This window comes from Thamnophis sirtalis, unplaced genomic scaffold (assembly GCF_051295495.1).
Source record: "Thamnophis sirtalis isolate CommonGarterSnake01/CBP01778 unplaced genomic scaffold, rThaSir2_p1.2 scaffold_8, whole genome shotgun sequence".
In the NCBI taxonomy this organism is placed as follows: Eukaryota; Metazoa; Chordata; class Lepidosauria; order Squamata; family Natricidae; genus Thamnophis; species Thamnophis sirtalis.
In genome coordinates, this window is record NW_028261388.1 from 39646834 (window position 1) to 39658547 (window position 11714).

Genomic DNA, 11714 nt, shown 5'->3' on the forward strand with positions numbered 1-11714 from the left:
TGTGTTATTATATTAGTTATTCAAGGTTTTTTCCACTGAATTTGCAACAAACTCATTTCTTCATGTATTTTACATTCTTTTTTGTATTCTCAGATCTCCACCCTGATTTTGAGTTGCAGCTCCCACTTATTTTGGTAAGAGATTCTGATATTGAGGTGGGATGAAGAATTCTCCTAACAGAATTTAATGGCGACTATAAATCACAAACATATTTGAAGATTTCCCTTTACATACATGAAGAAGATGGATATCTTTGTGTGGATTTGGACGCTAATCAGGACTGCATCTGAGAAAGTCTTAAATGACAAGTTGTAGACAAAATTATATGGTAGTTGTAGTCCTGTTCGAAGAAGGCAGTTTTCAAGTTTGAAAACAAGATTGGAAAATCGAGGGGGGGGGGAGCAGTGCAAATCACATTCAAACTGCTGGGAACAAAAGGGAGGTGTTCCTTGCGCTGGGGTTTTGCCTGTCATTAATGCTTGGGTATTGGGGGTTTTTTAAACTAAAAATAACCTGATTTTGTGACTCCTTTTTACTTCTTTGTATGAATTGTTTTTTTTTTGTCTTATTTAAAAAAGATGGTATGGAAGCTTGGTGTTAATAACAATTGGAGAAGCATATAAGCCCAACAAAAAAATTATTAAAATGTTATGTTTGTACTCATATATCACTAGAGTACAGCACGACTTGGAAAACTTTTTTTTAAATCCTATACTGTAAAATAGTGCCCTGAAAAAAATCTACAATTAGTCCAAAATTCATTAATATTTGTGAACTGATCCTTGCAAGATAGGATTTTAGAGTAATAAAGAGATGTTCTCATGTGTCCTATTAATTCCATGCATTTAATAGCAGAAATATGAAGGTTATTATATATTGTTCTGAAAACTGGTAATTCCTAGGAATTATAGTATGCCTACTACGTAGGTAAACATAGCTTTTCATTTTGAAACTTCCCTTAAATGAAACTTGGAACATGAATAACCCTGCTTATTTATAATGGAGAGCTGAACAACGTAAGGAATTGTGTAACTTAACTTGGTGCTATAAAATAATCTAGAATTAATAAACATGCAATATTTTTATAGAAGGCAGGGTTTATACTTTTGATCAATTAATAATGAAAATGACCTGCCGAGGTGGCGCAGTGGTTAAATGCAACACTGCAGACTACTTCAGCAGACTGCAGTTCTACAGTTCGGCTGTTCAAATCTCACCGGCTCAGGGTTGACTCAGCCTTCCATCCTTCCGAGGTGGATAAAATGAGGACCCGGATTGTTGTTGGGGGCAATATGATGACTCTGTAAACCGCTTAGAGAGGGCTGAAAGCCCTATGAAGCGGTATATAAGTCTAACTGATATTGCTATTGCTAAAACAATGAATTTTATTTTCTTTCCATTTTAAAGAACAAATATTATATTCCATTAGTGATTAACCAATTCAATATAGATAGAATACTGGAAATAGATTTAAATGCATCATCAGTTTAATGTCCTTGCATTGCCACAAGAGATCCAAGTCCCGTTTCCGTTGAATTCCGTTGACCCTTATCTAGTGCCAATTTAGTGCTGCCCATAAGTTGACTAGATTCTTGTATATAAGCTTGAATAAATTTTCTATCATACAACCTTATGAATGGTCTGATTCTTTGCAACTGACAAAATGCAAGATTAAGTAGCTGATTCCAGTGGAAGATAGTAGTTCTACAGGTTAAACAGAGCAACAGGATAAATAGATATTCCTATTAGTTTATATAATGGAAAGTATTGTTGACATCAATTCTAAAAATTGATTCTACACACCTTAGATTCTACACATCTTAGATTACATTTTATGCAACAAAAATATTTCAGATCTATTGAATTTCATTGCATTCTTGAAGAAATTTCATCATGGTGAAGATGCCCTCAGATTGTTTTATTTAAATGTTTGTTCAGTTTTTTAATAAAAGTCCATCTTAGAAACAGTAATATATTATTCAATTTTGATACAAGTTCTTTTTAACTGTAATCTTTACTGAAATTGACATTTAGACAAAGAAACTAGACCATTCCATGCTGACAATTTTGACTATTTTTCCAACATTGCAAAATAAATATATGGCCCCAACTATATAATGGGCTGCAGAAATGAAGTAACTTATAAATACATTATCTACTAGCATAGATTACACATGAATAATTGTACTGAAATGCTAATGTACTTTTATTTACTGCATGTATATGTCAGTGTACATTCTGTATGTTTTAAACATTTTTTTATAACGGTGTGTATTCATTTTTTTAAAATTAATAAAACCTTCTAAAAGTTCTTATAAAGCTGTATTACTAGGTATTGCTGTGGCCACAGGTTATTGGTCATCTGAATAATCAATTTACCGCTGATTTAAATGTGTGCCCCAGATTTATGCTATAGGATTTTAATGAGGTAAAATAGTTTCTGGTATCATACCTTTATATGCCAAAATTAGAAAATGCTAAACTATCTTAGATGGTAGGGATTGGGTTATCTATGGCCATGGATCACAAAAAACCACCTGGTTCTCAGAAGAACTCCAGAATACCACTGGAGAAAGTGAAGAGTAAAGTCAAATGAACATAGGCAACAGCCTTTATTAATACCTAATAAAGAGAGTGAACTGTTATTTCTTTGCCATTAAAGTTTGTTTTGCAGAATACCAACTAATGTCCTAATATGGTAACCAGTTATCTTCTGGGTAAGGAATAGTTATTTGGGGATTTTTGCAGCACTGATGTAAGGGCTATTCTAGACAAGTGCTGGATAAATTGGCTTGAATTTGTTGGAGTGAGATGTGTTATTTATGTTAGGCATCATAGGTTATCAGTAGTAGTTGCTATTTTAATCCCTGTATGTTACTCAGTCATTGTTGTGAGATGGGTGGTCATAAAAATCATTTTAATAAGCAGGAAGGGATAAAGAATATTAAGTTCAGAGTGGGATATGCTAAAAAGTAAAAATGTAAATATAAATTACTCAAGACACTAATTATTATACTTTAATTCAGGTGATTTGTAACAAATACCACATTCCAGTTTTATTTGAAAATGGCTCTTGATTTCATATCAAAGGTTTTGCTTTGTATTCATACAGTATACATACAGTCAACAAAAAAATTTGTATCAATGTCTCTTCATTAAATTTTAGACAGTTCATAAGTCATTGTGGAACTTTCTGAGAAGCAACTGCTTCAAACCCTCAATTATACTGAAAATATTTCATCTAATTTATACAATTATAAATCTGTAAAGTACAAAATAATGCAGGGGTCCTCAACCCCTGGTCTGTCGCCTGACACTTTGTGAACTGGAGCATCCAAGTGGTAGGTGAGTGCATGAAGTTGCATTTATGCAAGCAGTGCGTGCACAAAACCATCCTCTCTCATCCCCCATCCCGTTGCCACTGAGCCAGAAAGTTTGGGGACTGCTGGAATAATGTTAAGAGTTTCATTTTCATCAAGTTTACTATGAAAATGAGACAATTAAATATTTATAGGAAAGTATCTCTTTATAAGCATGTGTGTGTATAACATATGTATAACACGTGTCAATCACGCTATATGTGTGTGATTAATATATGTATACGCAATCTTACAAATATCGATTTTTCTGAATTGAATGGGGGTCATCCATATATTACAAAACACAAATAGCATGCTCGTGACTATTTACTGCTATCTTTTTTGAAGTCCACAATTTCCCTGATTTCAAAAAAGTTCTTCAAAAAGTAAAAGTACCCCTAATAAAGGGAAGAATATTTCTTCTTCCAATGTTGTTTTATAATACAACCTTTTCCATCAGTCGCTTCATCTGAATTAGCTCGATTTTCCCTCTTCTAAGAATGCATTTTTATGCTGCCCCAAATATTTTCTAGCAGCTTTTCTCCCATTTTCAAATTAAGCTTAAATATTGTAAATGAAATGGCACATAATGTCTCAGTGTTGAGACAAAAATCTTCAAACACATCTTATAAATTAACATAGGAAATATAAAGTGATTTACTTATGTTCCTCAGTGTAATATATAAAAATGGTTAATTTTTATATTGCAACCCATATAATAGAACAGTATTAAAAATTTTATTTATTATTTTTGAAAACATGTTTGAAATTATCTTACAAATAAAATATGATTGGGTCAGCTGAAATAGGCTCGAAGAATACAAACTTAAACAACCATAATTCTTCATGAACTAACTCACATAATCACTCACTGTGGTATGTAGTTTCCTTCCATGCCATATTTATTGGGGGAAGGGGGATCAGTTGATGCATCAATTAGATGCCAGTACCAGTTTACATATTTGAGAGATATGTTTTTTTATTCATCTTCATCTCATGGTTGTTTGCTAGAATGGGAAAGTCAAAACAGAGCTGGATGAGATTGCTCAGACACAGAAATATTTTCTTTCCTTTCCCTAACATTCATTCAAATGAGGTAATTATTTCCTAAGTAATAGTTGCAGGAATAGAATAAATTCATCTCATTATCATTGGTGGCACAGGAGTGGCACTAAGAAATGAAGGAGTTTTAGACAATTCTGTCTAGAAAGAAGTATTGGGAATGTGAGGTACTAACTTACTATAAAGATTCAATATAAGGTACATATTGAGACATACGTTTTTCAAACTTTTTATATTATGGGATCAAAACTGAACAAAAGCCAGAGTTTTTCAAATAGATTTACTGATTTTTTTTATATTTAAGGGAGCATTAATAGTACATCTAAGAATTTATGTTTTATATGAATATTCCCAGGAATTATTTTTATACATCTTTATTATTTTTTTACAAAAAAAGTTGTTGTCACCTGCACATATTTAATCATTTGTCTAGAGGCATCTCCATCCAACAAAGGGCTTCTAGTCCATTTTTAAACTTGAATTTCCGAGATTATCTGTCATCTTTTTCCTGTAGATGATTATCTGTTCCTTCTGAAATATCTTCATGGCTATCAAGAGTGGCTTTCCTAAACCAAGAAAAAGGCTTCAATATTTCTGGATAGTAACAAACATAATTGTATGTATATAGCGTTCATAATGTCTAATATTAGAAGAGAATATTAGAAGAGAATTAGAAGAGCTTTCTCCAAAAAAGCCAATCTTTCCACATAGAACTCAATATGAAGAATAGATATTGCTCCCAGACAACCCTCCTTTTAAATTGTAGAATCTAGTAGTGCTAACATATTTCTGAAGAGACATGCCCAGCCAAGGAATGTGCAGCTGCTGACCCTCTATGAGACCTCCCAAGTATTTTATTTAGCTTCACCAGACACTATGGAGGCCTCATATGGTCTCTTGAATGATGTCAGGGAGGCCTCAGGAAAGCCTTGTGAAAAGCTACCTGAACTGATAAGACCAGTTTTTGGCAACTTTGTTAAGTTTAAGATGTATAGATTTCAACTCCAGGAATTGCCCATGGCTGGCTGGGGAATACTGGGAGTTGAAGTCCACATACCTTAAACTCAAGCCGAGGTTGAGAATTGCTGGATAAAACTATTAGGCTATTTATTTCCACTGCTGCTGTATTACTTAATGTTAACCATCAAGAATACTTACCTCACTTGAAAGAGTAACTACCTTATTCAACTTGTTAATTAGATACTTATGCTCATTCTATCAAGGACAAACAAATGGTTTTGCATCATTTACTTTGTAAAATATTTTTATCAATTGAATAAATGGAGCTGCAGGAGTCAAAATATATAAAATAAATTATTTAACAAAGTCATGCTACACGTGGTATCACATTTGCATATCTGACTGCATACAAATATCAAGTCACATTATTGTGGAAATAGCAAGGATCTCTGAATTATGGAGACTAAGGCCCAACTTTTTCTTATATAAAGAAATAACTCTGATTTCTTACCACTTTGCCATCTTTAATGCATATAGCTCACTTTTCTTCCTTTTCTTTCTCTCAATAAAGGTTTCTCCAGCAACATTTTGCAGTCCCATTAGTAATATTCCCAGAGAACCACTGCCAAAAAACACCACATGAAATAAATGTAGCTATATGGGGCACAACCAAGCAGAAATTACGGTAATGAAAGGATCAGACAATAATTGCTAGCATTAAATATCTGACTCTTCCTTAAACCTTTTCCTTTTAAAAGGAATGTGGGAAATAAAGCTAAATTGTATAATCAATACAAAAAATCAAATCATCTTTGTACACAATATTTTAAGTAAGAAATTACTAGGCATATGTTTATCATTCAGCATGCAATATAACTGGTACTTTTATGTTATAACATATTAAAAGTTTGGTAGTCTCTAATCATAATAAAAGGTAGCTTCCTTCCTTCTGTCCTAATTTTTCAAATGAAAAAATTCATTTGTAAGTTTTTCCTTCTGCAATGTCAGTGAATCAATAAAATGAAAACAAATTTCCAAGTAACCATGTTCAAAACTACACTGTTAAAGTATTTTGATTTTGAGTTATACTGTAGCAGCTTCTTCACCAAAGTATAAACTACAGATTTTGCAGTTGTTTTTAGTCTAACTATAAATGTTGATTTTCATATTTAGTTTCTTTTACTACGCAAAAATATTATATTACCTAAGGCCATGATGGTGAACTTATGGCACACGTGCTATGCAGAGCCCTCTCTGCAGGCACACGAGCGGTCACCCCAGCTCAGCTCCACCGCGCATGTGTCCAGCTGGTTTTGGGTCTCTGTCGCACATGCACAGGGAGCATGTGGGAGAAGCGCATACATGAAGGGGGCAGGGGCCTGTGTGCGCATGTGTGGGTTTGCATGTGCATGCACAGGGGGCGGGGCACATGCGGGGGGGTCCCGCGCATGTATGGGGGTGGGGGTCGCACAGAATGGTCACGTGCACATGCACCTACCCCAAGAGTCCTCCAATAACACTGCCTCCAATCAGACCTCTCAAGCCCAAGTACATTCTGAACAAGCTGCCGGTACAAGCTACAAATAGAATACAATCAGACAAAGCAAGTTCAATTTCAGTACTCTAAGGTGCCTCTATTAAGTCATTTCCACTTCCTGCTTATCCAGTCTAGTGAAATGTAACTCCAAGGCTGTACACATCATACATTCAATGCCAAATATCTACTTTTTACTAATCAGGGCAAAATCTTCTGTAGCAAACTGTTAAGGCACGGATAGTATGCACCCATACACATCTATAGGGCTATATGTATATCTTTAAAATTCTCTCTCCCTCTTAGTGTGTGCACGCCTGTGCATGTGTAACTTTCTATAGTTGGATGTGTATGGAAGAAATATTAGAATGTTGGTGTATACATATGGATATCCTATCTCAGTATATAATTCAACAGTGTAGCCATTACTTAAAAAAGGTAGAACATGGCTTTTCTACCAAGCTTCTTTTAAAAATCTGTATATTTATGTAGTAAAAATTATTATACTGTTTCCAAGCTTTTCTCTGCTAATATTACTTCCCATATTACAACTACTAACTGTAAAAAGTTATTGCCAACAGCATATTCAAGTGAAACGGCTAGTAGACTTCATTTCAGTGAAAAGGAAAATAGCATTTCCCTCCAGACATACAGTATATATGAAGCAGCAGATTCCAGGATAAATTTGATGATTCATTCAGTGTTAGGAAAATTCTGGGCTCAATATTTACATAGTGGAAATAATAAACAAACCTAAATTTCAACTCAGTTTGTTACTGTAATTGGGGATAAGCTTTAGATTTTCTTTTTCAAAAATCTGAAAAAAAAACCATGAAAAAAGAGGCAAGGAAAACTCTAATATCATGATATCTTCTGCTATACTGTGTATGTGCCTGTGTGGTGAGAGCTGCAGCAGTATGGAGGATTTATGGTTTTTCAGCATCCAGTATCCTTGAACATTGAAACTGAAAGTTGTAGTGAGTAATTCCAAAAGTTTAAAGGTATTGTCTGTAATATCTGTAAGCCATGTTACTTGAATTTACAAAGCAGTAAGTAAAAAGTAAGAAAACACCATTTATTTCAGCATATGTTATTACAGGATGCTTGCACAACTCAAGCTGAAATAAAAGCAGATTATGAAGAAGATCACAATAAAATATTTGGTTTATCCTATTAGTTACCAGGATTTTTTTTAAGGAACTTTAATAGAAATCCAGGAAAGCCTTTCTATATCAAAGGGTTGCTGCAGTTTTCAAACAGCCAGTTTATATACACAGAACATTTAGATCAAGATCTATTGTATATATATTTTTGAGTATCTGAATGATTCAAAATATAACACAGATCAAAAAATAACTCTGTTAATTTTCTCTAATCAATAGTCTTACCTCCAGCAATGGTATAGTGACCAATGGTACTTTTATCACGATATACAGACAAGCCAGTATTCACTGTGCTGCAAGGAGGAGAGAAATAATAAGAAAGAACAAGAACTTCAGAAATAAATTCTGAAGTGAAAACATTGGCTTGTTATTTTTCTGGCTAGGTATTTTTGTAATTTGCAAATAAAATACATATTTTCTTAAATGGGATGAAACACACACACACATACACACACTGAAATGTTTTACATTAGATAAAAAATCTATTTCTCAGTGAACATATTTATGCCCTGAAGCATAATTCATAAGAAATAGTAACTGTATTTTTCATCTTCATGAATATCTACCCATGAATATCTACCCTGACACCCATAATTGCTGAGCTGGAACAGAACCTAAATAATGAGGTCATTTGCAAATAAGTATTTGCACTGGGAAGAAATCTGCTAACTTCTAAGGAGCAAATGACCTAGGACCAATTTGAAACTTTTTTTAGAAAGCTAACATTCTGGGATTGTGAAATCAGAAAACTGATTTGTACAAAGGAACTATAATAATGCCAGTCGGATCTCCAAGTGCCTCTATGTTCTCACAAAAGTAACACTTTTAAAAATTTCTCTTGATTTTGACCCTCTTGTTTTATTTTTTGTTTTGGAAGGGAACTATTATACAATTCTTTTTGGAAGCATAAGACATAACCAAGCCCTGAGTCTTCCTTAGTTCTATTTTAATTTTATTTTTCTCAATAGCGTATTTGAAAATAGAAATACGCTGCTGAGAAAATAAAAGAGAATTAGAAATGCAGAAACAGTAGAAGGGGAACAGTAACCATTTTGTATCTAATATTCATATATTATAATATTATTACAATATTATCCTAGAATTGTAGGTTATTGTTGAATTGTAGGATCATCCATCATGAACACAGCCTCCTACTCATCTCCCATAGGTAACAAAAATACACTTGCTTGAATATTGTCACAAAAGCAGCAACTCTCCAGCTCCACCGCCAACCATATCGGATGAATCCCCTGTTTGCTGTACGTTGCATAGATTGCTTTGGAGAAAGTAAGCAAAATTATATGATGTTAAGGCATGCTATATCCATTACTAATGTGAATTCAAAGTGTGATAATAGAAACCACACAAAAGCTCCATAAATTCCTTACACAACTTTCTGTTCTGTGTGTTTTGTAAAAGTAATGTATACCCATCCATTACTGGAAGTTACATAACATTACATACACCTGATCACCAAAGACAGTTTAACTGTTAACTGACTGTGAACTGAATTTAATACCATAAATAAACTAAGAAGGAAAGTAATGTACATACTAATATATTTATTAATATTGAATATTTAAAAGAATGTATTCTTTAATATATGATTTGCCACACATTTCATTCAAAAATGTTGTCAGTGAAAATATATCCCTCTGTAATGTCCCTCTGTAGTGCTTGTTTTCTGATTTTTGTTTCTCATAAACAAGGCAGCAAGTTAGAAAAAAAATGAAAACTATTTAAAGGATTACACTTAAATATGTTCTATTTTTGTCAAAATGTGTGTCCATACCACAGCATCCAGCCGATTATGGTAGAGTTCTCCCCCACATTGCTCAATGTACTGTTTTTTGGCATTTACATATCCAGGTATACCGCCATAGACGAAGCCAACAAGACCCGCTGTAAATGTTGTTTTAATGATATAGATAGATTCTTCTGGGAATTCCCGGTGTTCGCTGCAAAAAAAATATGTTTCAGGAAATGTATTCAGGAACTGTTTTATGAAATTATCCATGTCCTTTGGAATAATAATTGCTGGGATATGCAAGGATTTCGAAAAAAGCATTTCATTTTTGAATTATACACGTTTTCCCCCCGCCACCCACTGGAGCTCCAAGTAGCCTTGGCTCTTCTTGGCTATGCACTCACTCCCGCCGAAAGAGCTCTCGAAGTCGTTCCCAGCCCGAGTCCGGGGACTGCAGCCAAGGCGGCGAGCCCTCAAGTGATCCGAGCATCTCAGGGACCGGAGCGGAGCTTTCTTCATCGAACCCTGTCAGCGGACGTGCCGTCCTTTCGCCCGCCCGCTCCATATTTGCCGGCACTTGCCCGGGAAGTCTTCGCGAGTTTCCCGTCTAAGCATTAACGCCTCAAAAAGAAAAGAGCGCCACTCTGTCGCCTTGGAGGACGTAGCGCACCCTCTTCGTATTCTATAGGAGACACGAAGCGTCAAAAAGAATCTGCCCTGAAAGGCGGGCGGTATTTTTCACCCTTTTTTTATCTTTCGAAATAACATGGTTTCCGCACTACTCTTAAAAAAAAAAAAAAAAACAACGAATGTTGAAAGTCCTTCTGTCCTTCTTTCTCTTTCTTGCCTCCCCTCTCCCCTTTCTGTCTGCCTGCGGTTAGAAATACGTCATTCTTTTACCCTCGGTGCCATCTCCTTTATTCTTTTTAATCGGGAAAAGGCAAAACAAAATCCCCTTTATTCTTCCTTTCCTCACTAGCCAGGTCTTTGTTCTTAGCCTTTCAAACTTTTTTTCTGTCCAACACATCGAAACTGCCTCCTTGCACCCGTGATTTCCGCAGTCTTCTTCCCACCTTTCAACTTGAGTTCCACTGGTTAAATTTCTGTTACTGGTTTGACGTTCCAACCCCCCCCCCCTCCTCCACATCTCATCTCTCAGACGGGAATCCAGAACGCCCTTCAAAAGGTTCTCTGCGTAAACGAGGCTCAGTGGACAAAGACCTGTGGTTAACCAGTTTGTGAGAATTATACTGGAAAATCTTAAAACATGTTTTGCCTCTTAATCCCACTCCAATACAGGTGAACAGAATGTGCTTCTCATCAGTACCACCATCCTTTAAACTGTGTTGCATCTATGGTTGTGTTGAAAGAAATGTCCTTCTGGGTTTGGCTCCAAGTGGGGAAAAAGACACTGAAGACATGGAGGCTACTTGGAAAGATGGTTTATTGGTGGACAGGACCACATGGCTTGAGCTCCTGAGCAGAAAAGGTGATCACATGCTTTAATGTTGGTGGAGAAAAGAGAAGGGAGGACTGAGATACTAAGTCCCTGGTTTTACTCCCTCTCTGACCTTTGATCTTGATCTTCTATTCTGATTGGTATTGATATTCTGAATCCAGGTTTGGTTGAGTTCTCAGATGCCATGTGGCGAGTTGGGTAATATTATCATGCCTTAATCCCATTCCCCTGGAGCTGAAGGAGAGAACTCTTTATTATGTAAAGTGGACTAGCTTGGTCTTCTTAATGGCCCATTGACAAAGTGGGGATGAGCAGGAAGCTACAGGGAAATATCCTGTCTTTTAAAACATGTGTCTTCCTTTTCCCATCCAGAGAAATATTCTGCCTTTTCAATATTTCCTAGGATATTTCATTTTTCTGGGAGAGGGGT

The 11714-nt window shown here is 35.3% G+C and overlaps 2 protein-coding genes across 6 annotated transcripts in view; one reads left to right on the forward strand and one right to left on the reverse strand.

Annotated features, from left to right (window-relative positions):
* Nucleotides 1-383, forward strand: part of LOC106557383 (programmed cell death 1 ligand 1) — a 56028-nt gene extending 55645 nt beyond the window's left edge. For all 4 annotated transcript variants that reach the window (XM_087721495.1, XM_087721494.1, XM_014076616.2 and 1 more), the window contains exon 7: nt 94-383. In XM_087721495.1, the coding sequence (XP_087577621.1) occupies nt 94-106 (13 nt within the window). In that variant the 3' untranslated portion in view covers nt 107-383. The remainder of the gene's footprint in view (nt 1-93) is intronic.
* A 2620-nt stretch (nt 384-3003) lies between these two features.
* Nucleotides 3004-10418, reverse strand: TIMMDC1 (translocase of inner mitochondrial membrane domain containing 1). 2 transcript variants are annotated; one of them, XR_015697492.1, is made up of 8 exons: nt 10230-10418; nt 9871-10036; nt 9266-9354; nt 8304-8371; nt 6880-6958; nt 5893-6003; nt 4829-4987; nt 3004-4366 (listed from the first exon to the last, which is right to left on the reverse strand). XR_015697492.1 is itself a non-coding variant. In XM_087721498.1 (7 exons), the coding sequence occupies exons 1-7, from the start codon at nt 10388-10390 to the stop codon at nt 4912-4914; spliced, it is 750 nt and encodes a 249-aa protein (XP_087577624.1). In that variant the 5' UTR covers nt 10391-10418; the 3' UTR covers nt 3004-4911. The 2 variants fall into 2 exon arrangements, 1 of the variants encoding a protein (XP_087577624.1); XM_087721498.1 differs by having other exon boundaries at nt 3004-4987.
* Nucleotides 10419-11714: the final 1296 nt, after the last annotated feature.

Excerpts from the sequence above, each read along its gene's own strand:
- TIMMDC1 (XM_087721498.1), bottom strand. The coding sequence starts at position 10,390 with ATGGAGCGGGCGGGCGAAAGGACGGCACGTCCGCTGACAGGGTTCGAT. Across the intron at positions 8,372-9,265 it reads GCTTTTGTGACAATATTCAA|CACAGTGAATACTGGCTTGT; the intron begins GCAAGTGTATTT and ends TCCTCCTTGCAG. Across the intron at positions 6,004-6,879 it reads GTTATTGGAGGACTCTTGGG|TGGTTCTCTGGGAATATTAC; the intron begins GTAGGTGCATGT and ends GTTTTTTGGCAG.